Source organism: Salmo salar, chromosome ssa10 (genome assembly GCF_905237065.1).
Source record: "Salmo salar chromosome ssa10, Ssal_v3.1, whole genome shotgun sequence".
In the NCBI taxonomy this organism is placed as follows: Eukaryota; Metazoa; Chordata; class Actinopteri; order Salmoniformes; family Salmonidae; genus Salmo; species Salmo salar.
Genome location: NC_059451.1, coordinates 102,550,314 through 102,569,738, shown reverse-complemented (window position 1 = coordinate 102,569,738; position 19,425 = coordinate 102,550,314). Strand labels below are relative to the sequence as shown.

Sequence of the window (19,425 nt, the reverse complement as noted above, 5' to 3'; positions counted from 1 at the left end):
AACTGTATGTATGTATGTATGTATGTATGTATGTATATATGTATGTATGTACACTGCTCAAAAAAAAAGGGAACACTAAATTAACACATCCTAGACCTGAATGAATGAAATAATCTTATTAAATACTTTTTTCTTTACATAGTTGAATGTGCTTACAACAAAATCACACAAAATTAATCAATGGAAATCCAATTTATCAACCCATGGAGGTCTGGATTTGGAGTCACACTCAAAATTAAAGTGGAAAACCACACTACAGGCTGATCCAACATTGATGTAATGTCCTTAAAACAAGTCAAAATGAGGCTCAGTAGTGTGTGTGGCCTCCACGTGCCTGTATGACCTCCCTACAACGCCTGGGCATGCTCCTGATGAGGTGGCGGATGGTCTCCTGAGGGGTCTCCTCCCAGACCTGGACTAAAGCATCCGCCAACTCCTGGACAGTCTGTGGTGCAACGTGGCGTTGGTGGATGGAGCGAGACATGATGTCCCAGATGTGCTCAATTGGATTCAGGTCTGGGGAACGGGCGAGCCAGTCCATAGCATCAATGCCTTCCACTTGCAGGAACTGCTGACACACTCCAGCCACATGAGGTCTAGCATTGTCTTGCATTAGGAGGAACCCAGGACCAACCGCACCATGGTCTCACAAGGGGTCTGAGGATCTCATCTCGGTACCTAATGGCAGTCAGGCTACCTCTGGCGAGCACATGGAGGGCTGTGCGGCTCCCCAAAGAAATGCCACCCCACACCATGACTGACCCACCGCCAAATCGGTCATGCTGGAGGATGTTGCAGTTCTCCACGGCGTCTCCAGACTCTGTCACGTCTGTCACATGTGCTCAGTGTGAACCTGCTTTCATCTGTGAAGAGCACAGGGCGCCAGTGACGAATTTACCAATCTTGGTGTTCTCTGGCAAATGTCAAACGTCCTGCACGGTGTTGGGCTGTAAGCACAATCCCCACCTGTGGACGTCGGGCCCTCATACCACCCTCATGGAGTCTGTTTCTGACCGTTTGAGGAGACGCATGCACATTTGTGGCCTGCTGGATGTCATTTTGCAGGGCTCTGGCAGTGCTCCTCCTGCTCCTCCTTGCACAAAGGCGGAGGTAGCGGTCCTGCTGCTGGGTTGTTGCCCTCCTACGGCCTCCTTCACGTCTCCTGATGTACTGGCCTGTCTCCTGGTAGCGCCTCCATGCTCTGGACACTACGCTGACAGACACAGCAAACCTTCTTGCCACAGCTCGCATTGATGTGCCATCCTGGATGAGCTGCACTACCTGAGCCACTTGTGTGGGTTGTAGACTCCGTCTCATGCTACCACTAGAGTGAAAGCACCGCCAGCATTCAAAAGTGACCAAAACATCAGCCAGGAAGCATAGGAACTGAGAAGTGGTCTGTGGTCACCACCTGCAGAACCACTCCTTTATTGGGGGTGTCTTGGTAATTGACTATAATTTCCACCTGTTGTCTATTCCATTTGCACAACAGCATGTAAAATGTATTGTCAATCAGTGTTGCTTCCTAAGTGGACAGTTTGATTTCACAGAAGTGTGATTGACTTGGAGTTACATTGTGTTGTTTAAGTGTTCCCTTTATTTTTTTTAACTATATATATATATATATATATAGTGAGGGGAAAAAAGTATTTGATCCCCTGCTGATTTTGTACGCTTGCCCACTGACAAATAAATGATCAGTCTATAATTTTAATGGTAGGTTTATTTAAACTGTGAGAGACAGAATAACAACGACAAAAAATTCAGAAAAACACATGTCAAAAATGTTATAAATTGATTTGCATTTTAATGAGGGAAATAAGTATTTGACCCCCTCTCAATCAGAAAGATTTCTGGCTCCCAGGTGTCTTTTATACAGGTAACGAGCTGAGATTAGGAGCACACTCTTAAAGGGAGTGCTCCTAATCTCAGTTTGTTACCTGTATAAAAAGACACCTGTCCACAGAAGCAATCAATCAATCCGATTCCAAAATCTCCACCATGGCCAAGACCAAAGAGCTCTCCAAGGATGTCAGGGACAAGATTGTAGACCTACACAAGGCTGGAATGGGCTACAAGACCATCGCCAAGCAGCTTGGTGAGAAGGTGACAACAGTTGGTGCGATTATTCGCAAATGGAAGAAACACAAAAGAACTGTCAATCTCCCTCGGCCTGGGGCTCCATGCAAGATCTCACCTCGTGGAGTTGCAATGATCATGAGAACGGTGAGGAATCAGCCCAGAACAACACGGGAGGATCTTGTCAATGATCTCAAGGCAGCTGGGACCATAGTCACCAAGAAAACAATTGGTAACACACTATGCCATGAAGGACTGAAATCCTGCAGCGCCCGCAAGGTCCCCCTGCTCAAGAAAGCACATATACATGCCCGTCTAAAGTTTACCAATGAACATCTGAATGATTCAGAGGACAACTGGGTGAAACTGTTATGGTCAGATGAGACCAAAATGGAGCTCTTTGGCATCAACTCAACTCGCCGTGTTTGGTGGAGGAGGAATGCTGCCTATGACCCCAAGAACACCATCCCCACCGTCAAACATGGAGGTGGAAACATTATGCTTGGGGGGTGTTTTTCTGCTAAGGGGACAGGACAACTTCACCGCATCAAAGGGACGATGGACGGGGCCATGTACCGTCAAATCTTGGGTGAGAACCTCCTTCCCTCAGCCAGGGCATTGAAAATGGGTCGCGGATGGGTATTCCAGCATGACAATGACCCAAAACACACGGCCAAGGCAACAAAGAAGTGGCTCAAGAAGAAGCACATTAAGGTCCTGGAGTGGCCTAGCCAGTCTCCAGACCTTAATCCCATAGAAAATCTGTGGAGGGAGCTGAAGGTTCGAGTTGCCAAACGTCATGACTTGGAGAAGATCTGCAATGAGGAGTGGGACAAAATCCCTCCTGAGATGTGTGCAAACCTGGTGGCCAACTACAAGAAACGCCTGACCTCTGTGGGAAAGGGTTTTGCCACCAAGTTTTGCCACCAAGTACAAAGTCATGTTTTGCAGAGGGGTCAAATACTTATTTCCCTCATTAAAATGCAAATCAATATATAACATTTTTGACATGCGTTTTACTGGATTTTTTTGTTGTTATTCTGTCTCTCACTGTTCAAATAAACCTACCATTAAAATTATAGACTGATCATTTCTTTGTCAGTGGGCAAATGTACAAAATCAGCAGGGGATCAAATACTTTTTTCCCCTCACTGTATATAGTACCATTCAAAAGTTTGGACACTTTCTCATTCAAGGGTTTTTCTTTATTTTTACCATGTTCTACATTGTAGAGTAATAGCGAAGACATCAAAACTATGAAATAACACATATGGAATCATGTAGTAACCAAAACAAAGTGTTAAATCAAAATATATTTTATATTCTTCAAAGTAGTCATCCTTTGCCTCAATGACAGCTTTGCACTCTCATGGCATTCCCTCAACCAGCTTCATGAGGTAGTCACCTGGAATGCATTTCAATTAAAAGGTGTGCCTTCTTAAAAGTTAATTTGTGGAATTTCTTTCCTTTTTAATGCGTTTGAGCCAATCAGTTGTGTTGTGACAAGGTAGGGGTGGTATACAGAAGATAACCCTATTTGGTAAAAGACCAAGTCCATATTATGGCAAGAACAGCTCAAATTAGCAAAGAGAAACGATAGTCCATCATTACTTTAAAACATGAAGGTCAGTCAATATGGATAATGTCAAGAACTTTTAAAGTTTCTTCAAGCGTAGTTGCAAAAACCATCAAGCTCTATGATGAAACTGGCTCTCATGAGGACCACCACAGGAATTGAAGAACCAGAGTTACCTCTGCTTCAGAGGATAAGTTCATTAGAGTTACCAGCCTCAAATTGCAGCCCAAATAAATGCTTCACAGAGTTCAAGTAACAGACATCTCAACGTCAACTTTACAGAGGAGACTGTGTGAATCAGGAGTTCATGGTCGAATTGCTGCAAATAAACCACTACTAAAGGACACCAATAATAAGAAGAGACTTGCTTGGGCCAAGAAACACTAGCAATGGACATTAGACCGGTGGAAATCTGTCCTTTGGTCCAAATGTGAGATTTTTGGTTCCAACCGCTGTGTCTTTGAGAGACACAGTAGGTAAACGGATTATCTCCGCATGTGTGGTCCCCACCTTGAAGCAAGGAGGAGGTGGTGTGATGGTGTGGGGGTGCTTTGCTGGTGACACTGTCTGTGATTTATTGGCTACCACAGCATTTTGCAACGATACGCCATCCCATCTGGTTTGCGCTTAGTGGGACTATCATTTATTTTTTAACAGGACAACAATCCAACACACCTCCAAGCTGTGTAAGGGCTATTTGACCAAGAAGGAGAGTGATGAGTGCTGCATCAGATGACCTGGCCACCACAATCACCCGAGTGCAACCCAATTGAGATGGTTTGGGATGAGTTGGACCGCAGAGTGGAGGAAAAGCAGCCAACAAGTACTCAGCAACTCCTTCAATACTGTTGGAAAAGCATTCCAGGTGAAACTGGTTGAGAGAATGCCAAGCGTGTGCAAAGCTGTCATTAAGGCAAAGGGTGGCTACTTTGAAGAATCTGAAATATAAAATATATGTTGATTGGTTTAACACTTTTTTGGTCACTACATGATTCCATATGTGTTATTTCATAGTTTTGATGTCTTCACTATTATTCTACAATTTAGAAAATAGTCAAAATAAAGAAAAACCCTTGAATGAGTAGGTGTCCCCAAACTTTTGACTGGTACTGTATGTATGTATGTATGTATGTATGTATGTATGTATGTATGTATGTTTTATGAATATATATTTTTGTAGTCTTCGTATATACACAGATCCCACAGGCGCATGCACTGAAATACTTCAGATAGGCCTAGGCCTACACCTTCCTAATCTCTGCTTGTGCTGACACCACAGCACAGCCTTCTGGTGAGCATCAAGACTACACCGGCATACATTTCTGGAGGTAATTATGGCTTTTGTAAATTTGCATGACACGGAGCGTAAACAGAGGCATATAAAAGTAGACTTATGGAGGCAGACAGCTGACAGTATAATAATTAACTTTTTGAGAAAAACATGGTGCCCTTTCGGCTAATGCTGACTAAAACACATTGTCATGGAAACTCGCATCTGCAAATGAATGAATGTATGCCAAAATAACATCTTTGATGCTAACCAAGGAACTCCAAGAAACCACTCAAAACAGCCCAAACAACAATAACAAAAACAACAGCATTCGCTGCAGTCAGAAGCTTTGCTCAATCATAAAAACCTTTCCTCTCCTCAGGCTTCTCCGTGACCACCGGGAAAGCCACTGAGTCCCGACAGAGTGAGACATCATCCTCGAGGACTTCAAAACAGTCTGAGTGAGACAATAGCTACCACAGATGCCTCACCACAGATGTCTACGCTGGTAATGATACAGAGTGAAACATCCCTACACATCAACTCAGCACCATTATACACCAAGACAGGTGGTACAGTCATGGCCAAAAGTTTTGAGAATGACAGAAATATTAATTTCCACAAAGTTTGCTGCTTCAGTGTCTTTAGATATTTTTGTCAGATGTTACTATGGAATACTGAAGTATAATTACAAGCATTCAATAAGTGCCAAAGGCTTTTATTGACAATTACATTAAGTTGATGCAAAGAGTTAATATTTGCAGTGTTGACCCTTCTTTTTCAAGACCTCTGCAAGCCGCCCTGGCATGCTGTCAATTAACTTCTGGGCCACATCCTGTTTGATGGCAGCCCATTCTTGCATAATCTATGCTTGGAGTTTGTCAGAATTTGTCGGGTTTTGTTTGTCCACCTGCCTCTTGAGGATTGACCACAAGTTCTCAATGGGATTAAGGTCTGGGGAGTTTCCTGGCCATGGACCCAAAATATCGATGTTTTGTTCCCCAAGCCACTTAGTTATCACTTTTGCCTTATGGCAAGGTGCTCCATCATGCTGGAAAAGGCATTGTTCGTCACCAAACTGTTCCTGGATGGTTGGGAGAAGTTGCTCTCGGAGGATGTGTTGGAACCATTCTTTATTCATGGCTGTGTTCATAGGCAAAATTGTGAGTGAGCCCACTCCCTTGGCTGAGAAGCAACCCCACAAATGAATGGTCTCAGAATGCTTTACTGTTGGCATGACACAGGACTGATGGTAGCGCTCACTTTGTCTTCTCCGGACAAGCTTTTTTCCAGATGCCCCAAACAATCGGAAAGGGGATTCATCAGAGAAAATGACTTTACCCCAGTCCTCAGCAGTCCAATCCCTGTACCTTTTGCAGAATATCAGTCTGTCCCTGATGTTTTTCCTGGAGAGAAGTGGCTTCTTTGCTGCCCTTCTTGACACCAGGCCATCCTCCAAAAGTCTTCGCCTCACTGTGCATGCAGATGCACTCACACCTGCCTGCTGCCATTCCTAAGCAAGCTCTGTACTGGTGGTGCTCCGAACCTGCAGCTAAATCAACTAGGAGACGGTCCTGGCGTTTGCTAGACTTTCTTGGGTGTCCTGAAGCCTTCTTCACAACAATTGAACCACTCTCCTTGCATGGCAAAGAGGGACTTTGCAATTAATTGCAATTCATCTGATCACTCTTCAAACATTCTGGAGTATATGCAAATTGCCATCATACAAACTGAGGCAGCAGACTTTGTGAAAATTCATATTTGTGTCATTCTCAAAACTTTTGGCCAAGACTGTACTATTTGGGTGTTAAGCAAGAAGTAGCCGGGCAACATATCACATTCACAAATCAAAGTCAAGCTGCATCGGAGTTCAAATGTGTTTGATGGTATCCGTCTCACTGAGAAGACTCCAGCAGGATTCACACTGATGAACAGTTCATCAAGTGACTTGTTTCTTTACACTCTTTAAGCCACGTTTGGAACATGCATGTGTTTCTCAAAGCAAATCAAATTGTATTGGTCACATACACATGGTTAGCAGATGTTAATGCCAGTGTAGCAAAACGCTTGTGCTTCTAGTTCCGACCATGCAGTAATATCTAACATGTAATCTAACAATTTCACAACAACTACCTTATACACACAAGTGTAAAGGAATGAATAAGAATATGTACATATAAATACATGGATGTGTTTGTGTGTGTGTTTCTTGGTTTCTGTGTATGTGTGCACGTGTTCTGACAGCGCCGTACCCTCTGAGTTGAGGGTGATGAGGGTGACGTTCTGGGTGCTCTGGGCGTTGTTGGTCTGGCCGCTGTTGGACACAGAGTCACTGGCCTCTGAGCCGCTCTCCTGGTCCTCCTGGCTGTCCTCCGGCGCCGGCACTTTCACCAGGAACGTGTTCTGCCTCCGCCCGCCCACCGTGCTGACGGATCACACACGCGCATAGAAACACACACAGGCTGAGTTACAGCCACGTATCAACACAGGGACATGAGCCGAGCCCATTCGTGTTCCATTGTGTTCTGTGTGAGCCACTAAACTCTGCAGGGTTCAGAGTACCATTGTATTATGAGGGTTCTGTGTTGAACAAACTTTAGTGGGGATCACAGTTTCATGCACAACAGTGTTTGTTCTATACTCAATTCTACATTCTGCATGATGACAGAAGAAAACAGGTGTCAGCCACTCACTTGCTGAGGAGGTTCTCCAGGGAATCTGCCCCTCGAGTTACTGGCTCCTCCTGGCCCTTCGGTCGGTCTTGGCTCACTATCACATTGGTCTGTGGAACAACACTGCAGGGGCAGACGGGGAATTCTTCAGTGTCTAATACCTCAACAGACTCCAGTGCAAAATTGTGTTCATGGGAATAGGCGCATTCTACTCTAGCACTCACTTGTAAGAGAATGAGTACTACGCCACAACTCCCTAACCCTCATAAAGCACAAGTCAACTAGTGTCATCGTCCCCCAGTGTACCACCCTGATCTCACCCTGACCAGTCCCAGTCTAAGTCCCAGAATTTTATCCCACCACGATCCCCAGTCCTAACCAGGGTCATGTTCATTAGGCACCAAGCGGAATAAAACAACAGGGAAAGACTACCTGAACTTGTCCAGGTCCAAACCTCAACTCACCAACGCACTTTATTCCAGGTCTGGGTGGCACCCAGAGGGGAGCCGGCCACCATGGGGACCTGGATGGGCGCCTGGTTCTTGTTGACAACAGCATCCAGCTTCCTCTCCAGGGCCCGGCACGTCGCCTCCACCACCTGCAGCTTGGCCTCCATGTTGTCCAGACGCTGGCAGATCGTCTGGCTAATGGAGTACAACAAGGTCTGGGGATTGGAAAAGTGAAAGAGGCAGAGGGAAAGAAAGTTCATTGTGTGTGCGTAAGAAAAGGTGGGTGCTACATGTTACACATTGGTGGTTGATGAAGTGAGCTTCCCTTTTACAATGCAGAGAGCTTAGAGACCTTGTAAAAATCACTAAAGCAGGCCTTTATAAACGCAATTTATGCTTTATTTTCATAGGACAAACAAGCTGACATGCTCACATGAGTGATTCAGCTTGGAAGTACATACTGAATCCAATCACTCACAGCAAGGTGAGTATACCCACGACCACGATGTAGTGCAGGAGTAACTACCTTTAGAGATGCATCCTGGGAGCTGTTGTCCACCCTTGGCCTTTTCCTGTCAGGCTTGTCATCACAATCTTCATGATTGTCCAAAACATCTAAAACAAATCCCAAATGCAGTCAAGCACAGTAAAACATACACACGATCATGAAAAAAACTACCAGATGCACTGTTGACGCTTATAAGTAGCTCTTCCAAATCAAGCAATTTAACCAAATGTACCCAAATGGTTCATAGCTACCATGAAGATAAAACAACTTAAGCCAGAATTAAAGCTGAACCATTAGCCAGTCAGTGGTCCTTTACAATACAGGCAAATGACTGTAAAGAGACAACTTCAGAGGGATGAGCATTACATTTATCTTGAGCCAGCAATTTCCCCCTAATTGTTTTCCTGGTCAGGTCACATGACCCTAGTTATGGTGATCGGACAGAGCTTTGTGGTCTTTAATAAAGATCTTACCAGTCTGGTCGCCTTGGCCTAAGTCCTCCACTGCTATCTGTACCATCTCTGCCAAATCTTGGTCCGACATCATTCAGACCTGTAAAGCCAGAGAGAGCCACAAAACAACATCATTATTGCAAATAAAAGAGAATTGACATTCTCAGGCTGTTCAACCCCAACATCAGTGAATTTATAACTGTCAGTAATAAGCAAACAAAACAAAGGGGCTCTTATCATCATCTATCCTGATGCCTAGTCACTTTACGCTTGCTTATATGTACAGTTGAAGCCGGAAGTTTACGTACACTTAGGTTGGAGTCATTAAAACTCGTTTTTCAACCACTCCACAAATTTCTTGTTAACAAACTATAGTGTTGGCAAGTCGGTTAAGACATCTACTTAGTGCATGACACAAGTCATTTTTCAAAAAATTGTTTACAGATTATTTCACTTATAATTCAATGTATCACAATTCCAGTGGGTCAGAAGTTTACATACACTAATTTGACTGTGCCTTTAAACAGCTTGGAAAATTCCTGAAATTATGTAATGGCTTTAGAAGCTTCTGATAGTCTAATTGACATCATTTGAGTCAATTGGAGGTGTACCTGTGGATGTGTTTCAAGGCCTACCTTCAAACTCAGTGCCTCTTTGCTTGACATCATGGGAAAATCTAAAGAAATCAGCCAGGACCTCAGAAAAAAAAATTGTTGACCTCCACAAGTCTGGTTCATCCTTGGGAGCAATTTCCAAATGCCTGAAGGTACCACGTTCATCTGTACAAACAATAGTACACATGTATAAACACCATGGGACCACACAGCCGTCATACCGCTCAGGAAGGAGACGCGATCTGTCTCCTAGAGATGAACGTACTTTGGTGCGAAAAGTGCAAATCAATCCCAGAACAACAGCAAAGGACCTTGTGAAGATACTGGAGGAAACAGGTACAAAAGTATCTATAACCACAGTAAAAACGAGTCCGATATCGACATGACCCGAAAGGCCGCTCAGCAAGGAAGAAGCCCCTGCTCCAAAACCGCCATAAAAAAGGCAGACTACGGTTTGCAACTGCACATGGGGACAAAGATCGTACTTTTTGGAGAAATGTCCTCTGGTCTGATGAAACAAAAATAGAACTGTTAGGCCATAATGACCATCGTTATGTTTGGAGGAAAAAGGGGGATGCTTGCAAGCCGAAGAACACCATCTCAACTGTGAAGCACTGGGGTGGCAGCATCATGTTGTGGGGGTGCTTTGCTGCAGGAGGGACTGGTGCACTTCACAAAATAGATGGCATCATGAGGTAGGAAAATTATGTGGATATATTGAAGCAAAATCTCAAGACATCAGTCAGGAAGTTAAAACTTGGTCGCAAATGGATCTTCCAAATGGACAATGACCCCAAGCATGCTTCCAAAGTTGTGACAAAATGGCTTAAGGACAACAAAGTCAAGGTATCAGAGTGCCCATCACAAAGCCCTGACCTCAATCCTATAGAACATTTGTGGGCAGAACTGAAAAAGCGTGTGCGAGCAGGAGGCCTACAAACCTGACTCAGTTACACCAGCTCCGTCAGGAGGAATGGGCCAAAATTCACCCAACTTGCTGTGTGAAGCATGTGGAAGGATACCTGAAACATTTGACCCAAATTAAACAATTTAAAGGCAATGCTACCAAATACTAATTGAGTGTATGTAAACTTCTGACCCACTGGAAATGTGATGAAAGAAATAAAAGCTGAAATAAATCATTCTCTACTATTATTCTGACATTTCACATTCTTAAAATAAAGTGATCCTAACTGACCTAAAACAGGGAATTTTTACTAGGATTAAATGTCAGGAATTGTGAAAAACTGAGTTTAAATGTATTTGGCTAAGGTGTATATAAACTTCTGACTTCAACTGTACATATCTACCTCAAGTACCCCTGCGCATTGATATGTTTCTGGTACACCCTGCATATGGCTTCATTCTTGTACATTTTATTCTTTGTGTTATAATTTTTAACTCTGCATTGTTGGTAAGGGCTTGTAATTAAGCACTTCACTAAAGTGTACACGTGACAATTACAATTTGATTGGGGTCTGGGATGCATTTGTTTCAATAGTGGTTGGGTCATGTTACTTGGCTGATCGCGCCCTAGCAACTCCTTGTGGCGGACCGGGTGCCTGCAGGCTGACATCGATTGCCAGTTGAATGGTGTTTCCTCCGACACATTGGTGTGGCTGGCTTCCGGGTTAAGCAGGCAGGTGTTTAGGAACGCGGTTAGGCGGGTCATGTTATTGCCTCTCCCGAGCCCATTGGGGAGTTGCAGCGTTGAGACAATATCAAAAGTTCGGACACACCTACTCATTCAAAGGTTTTTCTTTCAATTTTGACTATTTTCTACATTGTAGAATAATAGTAAAGACATCAAAACTATGAAATAACACATATGGAATCATGTAGAAACCAAAAAAAAGTGTTAAACAAATCAAAATATATTTTAGATTCTTTGCCTTGATGACAGCTTTGCACACTTGGCATTCTCTCAACCAGCTTCATGAGGAATGCTTGTCCAACAGTCTTAAAGGAGTTCACACATATGCTCAGCACTTGTTGGCTGCTTTTCCTTCACTCTGCGGTCGATCTCATCCCAAACCATTTCAATTGGGTAGAGGTCAGGTCATCTGATGCAGCACTCCATCACTCTCCTTCTTGGTCAAATAGCCCTTACACAGCCTGGTGGTGTGTTTTGGGTCATTGTCCTGTTGTAAAACTAATGATAGTCCCACTAAGCGCAAGCCAGATGGGATAGAGTATCGCTGCAGAATGCTGTGGTAGCCATGCTGGTTAAGTGTGCCTTGAATTCTAAATAAATTACTGAGTATCACTAGCAAAGCACCCCCACACCTCTTCCTCCATGCTTCACGGTGGGAACCACACATGCAGAGATCATCCGTTCACCTACAATGCATCTCAAAGACACAGCGGTTGGAACTAAAAATTGAGGCACACCTGTTATTTTAAATGCATTCCAGGTGACTACCTCATGAAGCTGGTTGAGAGAATGCCAAGAGTGTGCAAAGCTGTCATCAAGGCTATGGGTGGCTATTTGTTTAACCCTTTTTTGGTTACTACATGATTCCATACGTGTTATTTCATAGTTTACAATGTAGAAAATAGTTTTAAAAAATGGAATGAGTAGGTGTGTCCAAACTTTTGACAGGTACTGTATACATGGTGATAGATCCACCTTGACCTCAGACATGCTAGAAGAAATGTTTGCCATATTGCTTACACCTGTTCAACCCTCTCAAATCTCCAGAAGTGTCCAGAGGGTAGGGGGTGTTTCTGGACAGGGCCCTGGAATCGAGGACAATTGAGAAAGAACCTTTTCTTTTCCCCACTGTTCACTGTGTGCTGGGGTGAAGTTTTACCTGAGTTAGTCTGAGTCATAGGACAAATAACTGTATTTATTATTTATAAGCTACTCAATTGTGTTGGCTTCTTCAGCAAGATTCCTAATGTGGGTGCATCTGGAAAGGAGGAAGTTACTTTATACTACTGAGAATGATGTACCCTATGGTTCCTTGAAATAAACATATTTGAAAAGTTCAGTTTGCACATTAATTGCTCTTCTTTTACAGTTCCACACAGATGTTTAATTAGTTGAATATACTGGAGAACAGTTCAGTGAGTGCATGTGTCATGGTCTAACTTTGCCTGCTAATCATGGGCTATTGTGTAGTGCCTAGTGGCACAAAATGGACCAGAGGCTCCAGACAACGAGCTGTTCATGTACATTAGTTAGATCATGGTTGTAGACAATGTTAGCTAGAAAGCTAACTTTTAAGACGAAGTTGCAGATACAAGTATTATAGGTCTTCTTGATATTGATTCTTAGCTATCTAAAACGGGACTCCTTAAAAACACGCCACTTCGACACATCTACGACCGGAAGTAAATTTTTCGTTGCAGGTTATAATTTACAGTTGGTTAGGGTAATTAGTTTAGGGTTAGTTAAAGGGTTCGCGAAAATGCTCTCCTAACCTGTAACGGAAAGTCACTTCCGGTCGTGGCTGTATCGAAGTGGCGTGTTTTAAGAGTCCCGCCTTGTCTAAAATCATGACTGTCCACCATTGCATGTGACGTTAGCTAGCTTGTGAGCTGTACATTAACTTGCTGACAAGTCTCATTTACATTCTGGATAGGCCTAGATTAGTCAATGCATTGTGATGTACTGTAGTTGTTATTGGTTCTTGGCTAACAGTTGAAAATGTGAATTGGAAACCATTCTGAGGAGTTAGCAGGCGTGCGCTACGTTGCTAGTTAGCTGGGCTAGTATCTATGCAGGGTAAATAGGGAAACATATCGCTGACAAATATCTTCCAGAACAGGCTACAAATTCAGTCACAGATAGCAGTGTAGTTAGATGTGATGTATCCGGGCAAAACCATTGCCATTCCATCAGGTTAACTAGCTACCGCACATTTGCGAGTTGTAGACGGAATAGCTGCAGCGTGCTAAAAGCCAGATAACACAATCACGCAATGGTAGCTAGCTAGGCCTCAATGTCCGTCCATGGCAGCGGAATAGATGTATGTTGCGGTTGGTACCATATTAATAGTCCTGTGAAATAACATTTTGAATGCGGGTTGAAAGCACCCAGTATCTCCACTTCTGGCTCACGAGATATGTACGGTGTTAGATTGGGTTATATTACCGTGTGAATGATGAATTCTCGTGTTGTTTGTAGGGATTCCGATAACGGCGTCCTTCCTCGCGAGAGAAAAAGGCTGAACGTCGGCTCGCTTCCTCGACTTCTTTTTTTCCGGGGGGGGGAGGGGGATCGCAACCAACTGAAATGTGCATACAACGCCACCTACTGTACAGGAGTGTGAGGCCGGTCACGACCAACCTATACCACTATATTCTCTTAATAACTAACCCTGAATTTCGAACAAAATGTAATAATTACTTACAAACTGAACTACTCCCATCACCCCCACCCAAAATATCACCCCATTCCCGTCCAACCTCTTTGACCCTGTAAAACAACCTCAACCTTTGTACATCATACATTTCACAAAATAATAACATATTCTTAGTTGCACCTCCTCTATCCACTGCAATCCAACAATTATCGCAACCATTTCTGTTGAATATACAGATAAATAATTTGTTAGTCTCTTGCATAGATTAACATTAACACCTGGTCCTGTCTTCCCAATTATGGGATCCTTTAAACCATCTGTATACACTGCAAGGCAAGAATAAAACTGACTACTAATATATTGATCCACAATTGTTCCTACATTGTGGCAATTTTAGCATGTAAATCTTGGTGGGGCAAACAACAATTTTTGGTGAGGGATGCATGCCAGCAAAGCCACTACACAACACTAAACAATACATTAATTGCACATTGATTGCCCACAAACTGTTAAGGCCTACATAAAGCTGTCCCAGAGCAGAGTCCAAACAGCAGTACCAACACCTTACCACTGCTACACCTGGCTATCAGCAGAGCCTTGTCTGGCAGTGAAATAGTTCATTCAGCCTCATTTACTGCCTTATAAAAAACATAGCTGATATGGCTGACTTGCTTAAAATAATATGGTTTCAACAGACAACTGAGATGTACAAAATATGGAATAAGGGGACGACAAGCAGATAATAGTGTCACGCTGTATAATGATAGGTGACAGGCGCAGGAATGCATAATAGGGTTTTTTATTTCTCCACCCCAAAAAAGTATGTCATGAAAACGACAGGGACGAAGCCCAAAACAAACACGTGTATATATACCTTTGAAGTCGGAAGTTTACATATACCTTAGCCAAATACATTTAAACTCCGTTTTTCACAATTCCTGACATTTAATCCTAGTAAAAATTCCCTGTTTTAGGTCAGTTAGGATCACCACCTTGTTTTAAGAATGTGAAATGTCAAAAAAATAGTAGAGAGAATGATTTATTTCAGCTTTTATTTCTTTCATCACATTCCCAGTGGGTCAGAAGTTTACATACACTCAATTAGTGTTTGGTAGCATTGCATTTAAATTGTTTAACTTGGGTGAAACGTTTTGGATAGCCTTCCACAAGCTTCCCACAATAAGCTGGGTGAATGTTGGCCCATTCCTCCTGACAGAGCTGGTGTAACTGAGTCAGGTTAGTAGGATCGTTGATCGTACACACTTTTTCAGTTCTGCCCACAAATTTTCAATAGGATTGTGGTCAGGGCTTTGTGATGGCAACTCCAATACCTTGACTTTGTTGTCCTTAAGCCATTTTGCCACAACTTTGGGGGTATGCTTGGGGTCATTGTCCGTTTGGAAGACCCATTTGCGACCAAGATTTAACTTACTGACTGATGTCTTGAGATGTTGCTTCAATATATCCACAGAATTTTCCGTCCTCTTGATGCCATCAATTTTGTGAAGTGCACCAGTCCCTCCTGCAGCAAAGCACCCCAACAACATGATGCTGCCACCCCCGTGCTTCACGGTTGGGATGGTGTTCTTCGGCTTGCAAGCATCCCCCTTTTCCCTCCAAACATAACAATGGTCACTATGGCCAAACAGTTCTATTTTTGTTTCATCAGACCAGAGAACATTTCTCCAAAAAGTACGATCTTTGTCCCCATGTGCAGTTGCAAACCGTAGTCTGGCTTTTTTATGGCGGTTTTGGAGCAGTGGCTTCTTCCTTGCTGAGCGGCCTTTTAGGTTATGTCGATATAGGACTCGTTTTATTGTGAATATAGATACTTTTGTACCTGTTTCCTCCAGCATCTTCACAGGGTCCTTTGCTGTTGTTCTGGGATTAATTTTCACTTTTTGCACCAAAGTACGTTCATCTCAAGGAGGCAGAACGCGTCTCCTTCCTGAGCGGTATGACGGCTGCATGGTCCCATGGTGTTTATTAACATGCGTACTATTGATTGTACAGATGAACACGGTACCTTCTGGCATTTGGAAATTGCTCCTAAGGATGAACCAGACTTGTGGAGGTCTATAATTGTTTTTCTGAGGTCTTGGCTGATTTCTTTAGATTTTCCCATGATGTCAAACAAAGAGGCACTGAGTTTGAAGGTAGGCCTTGAAATGCATCCACAGGTACACCTCCAATTGACTCAAATGATGTCAATTAGCCTATCAGAAGCTTCTGGAATTTTCCAAGCTGTTTAAAAGGCACAGTCAACTTAGTGTATGTCACTTCTGACCCACTGGAATTGTGATACAGTGAAATAATCTGTCTGTAAACAATTGTTGGAAAAATTACTTGTGTCATGCACAAAGTAGATGCCCTAACCGACTTGTCAAAACTATAGTTGTTAGTGGTTGAAAAGTGAGTTATAATGACTCCAACCTAAGTATATGTAAACTTCCGACTTCAACTGTATATACACACATATATATATATATACACGTTATATACACATACATATATATATATACACAGTATCTCACAAAAGTGAGTACACCCATCACATTTTTGTAAATATTTGAGTATATCTTTTCATGTGACGACACTGAAGAAATAACACTTTGCTACAATGTGAAGTAGTGAGTGTACAGCTTGTATAACAGTGTACATTTGCTGTCCCCTCAAAATAACACAAAACACAGCCATTAATGTCTAAACCGCTGGCAACAAAAGTGAGTACACCCCTAAGTGAAAATATCCAAATTGGGCCCAAAGTGTCAATATTTTGTGTGGCCACCAACATTTTCCAGCACTGCCTTAACCCTCTTGGGCATGGAGTTCACCAGAGCTTTACAGGTTGCCACTGGAGTCCTCTTCCACTCCTCCATGACGACATCACGAAGCTGGTGGATGTTAGAGACCTTGCACTTGTCGTGTCTTTGGCATCATTAAAACTGAAGTCATATTTATCAAATAACTCTCTGTAATTATTATTACGCGATTAACCTTATTAATCATGTAACTGTAATTAACTAGGAAGTCGGGGCACCAAGGAAAATATTCAGATTACAAAGTTATAATTTTCCTAATATAACTTTCAGATATTTTAATATCTGATCAATTAGTCTTCGAATTAATGAATTATTATTTAGCTCACGCCAGTCTCATTCCAAACGTCGTAAATTGTTGGTTATCTGCACGAACCCAGTCTTCACTATGAGTCATCCATACATCAATTGTCTTAAAATCATTTATTTACTAACAAAGTAATTCACAGAAATGCATAACAAACAGTAGATATCGTTACAAAGAAATGATAGAGGAATGTGCCCTAGTGGGCTAAACCGGCATGGCGGCTTGTTAGACAAAAGGGGGGTGGGGGGGTCAACTGAGAAGGCACTACAGAGTTGATAATTATAACAATTGAAATACTAATCCTTTGCACATGAACGCTCACTCATTCGGGAACAATTGCAATCAATATATATATTTACGCTCAGTGTGTCGTCGGGATCTCTGTTGAAAAGTTTGTTTCTGTTGGAGAGTCTGTCCGCCCTCTCTCTCTGTCGTGGTTAGAATGGGTAGTTCAGAGTGACATTCATTCATGTCGTTATAGAATAGCTGTTTTCGGCGGTTGTCAGTCTTCGCGTTCAATGATACCGAATTCCTAGCTGCAGACTAGTAATTAATATCAAAGACTTGTTCTTATTCTGTCGGTATCGATAGTCTAAGAGTTTAACCACGTGGTATGGTTAAAAGTTAATCAAGAGAAATGCATGGTCTCCAACCTTTAGCCATCTCGTAATTGAGGTAAGCTCGGTCTCCTGATGGAAAACATAGGTGGGGGTTTTATTCGGGACATAGAAAAAGGCTGTCTCATGACGCCAGGTCCTGTCTGTGTCCCTGGGGGCGTGCCAAGGACTTAGTGAACTTTAAACAGAAATACAACTCACTCACATTAACATCATTACATAGCATCCCATCATCTCACAAATAGCTTCATCCCTATTCATTCATTTTATACAACCATGTAGATGTAAGGCTCATAGCTGAGGCTATTATATAAACATGATTATGGTCTTGTCTCTCATGAGTTTCACAAAATTGTACCAAACGGACCAGTTCATAGCTGGATTCTTCACCGATCTTTTATACCTTCTCCAGAACCTGAATATTGTTCGGTTGTCAAGTTCTGTGAGGTAGAAGAATTCCTTTGTGTGGTCTATGAAAACTCTCTCTCTTGATACTGTGGCCATGAGGAGAGGATCTCCTCATAGGAATTTACGACCTCTTCTGACCACAGCAGCCTGGGTGTAGGAGACAGAGGGAGATGGTGCAAAGGTAGGGGGATGGTGCTCGTAGTGTCCAAAGAGGGCAACGTCATGACACACTCCTCCACCTTCCGTTTGAGGATGCCCCACAGATGCTCAATAGGGTTTAGGTCTGGAGACATGCTTGGCCAGTCCATCACCTTTACCCTCAGCTTCTTTAGCAAGGCAGTGGTCGTCTTGGAGATGTGTTTGGGGTCGTTATCATGTTGGAATATTGCCCTGCAGCCCAGTCTCCGAAGGTAGGGGATCATGCTCTGCTTTAGTATGTCACAGTACATGTTGGCATTCATGGTTCCCTCAATGAACTGTAGCTCCCCAGTGCCGGCAGCACTCATGCAGCCCCAGACCATGACACTCCCACCACCATGCTTGACTGTAGGCAAGACACACTAGTCTTTGTACTCCTCACCTGGTTGCCGCCACACACGCTTGACACCATCTGAACCAAATAAGTTTATCTTGGTCTCATCACACCACAGGACATGGTTCCAGTAATCCATGTCCTTAGTCTGCTTGTCTTCAGCAAACTGTTTGCGGGCTTTCTTGTGCATCATCTTTAGAAGAGGCTTCCTTCTGTGACGACAACCATGCAGACCAATTTGATGCAGTGTGCAGCGTATGGTCTGAGCACTGACAGGCTGACCCCCCACCCCTTCAACCTCTGCAGCAATGCTGGCAGCACTCATATGTCTATTTCCCAAAGACAACCTCTGGATATGATGCTGAGCACGTGCACTCAACTTCTTTGGTCGACCATGGCGAGACCTGTTCTGAGTGGAACCTGTCCTGTTAAACCGCTGTATGGTCTTGGCCACCGTGCTGCAGCTCAGTTTCAGGGTCTTGGCAATCTTCTTATAGCCCAGGCCATCTTTATGTAGAGCAACAATAATTTTTTTCAGATCCTCAGAGAGTTCTTTGCCATGAGGTGCCATGTTGAACTTCCAGTGACCAGTCAGTATGAGAGCGATGACACCAAATTTAACACATCTGCTCCCCATTCACACCTGAGACCTTGTAACACTAACGAGTCACATGACACCGGGGAGGGAGAATGGCTAATTTGGCCCAATTTGGACATTTTCACTTAGGGGGTGTACTCACTTTTGTTGCCAGCGGTTTAGACATTAATGGCTGTGTGTTGAGTTATTTTGAGGGGACAGCAAATTTACACTG

General features: G+C 43.2%; 1 protein-coding gene across 5 annotated transcripts in view; it reads right to left on the bottom strand.

Annotated features, from left to right (window-relative positions):
- LOC106561274 (protein BANP) overlaps positions 1-13,834 on the bottom strand; it is a 91,336-nt gene extending 77,502 nt beyond the window's left edge. The window contains exons 1-7 of one of the 5 annotated variants that reach the window (XM_014125046.2): positions 13,720-13,820; positions 10,562-10,642; positions 9,028-9,106; positions 8,573-8,661; positions 8,062-8,261; positions 7,619-7,720; positions 7,178-7,350 (exon numbers count right to left, since the gene is read on the bottom strand). In XM_014125046.2, coding sequence (XP_013980521.1) covers positions 7,178-7,350; positions 7,619-7,720; positions 8,062-8,261; positions 8,573-8,661; positions 9,028-9,100 — 637 coding nt within the window. In that variant the 5' untranslated portion in view covers positions 9,101-9,106; positions 10,562-10,642; positions 13,720-13,820. The other 4 variants (XM_014125045.2, XM_014125048.2, XM_014125047.2 and 1 more) reach the window with 4 other exon arrangements.
- Between the last annotated feature and the right edge of the window lie 5,591 nt (positions 13,835-19,425).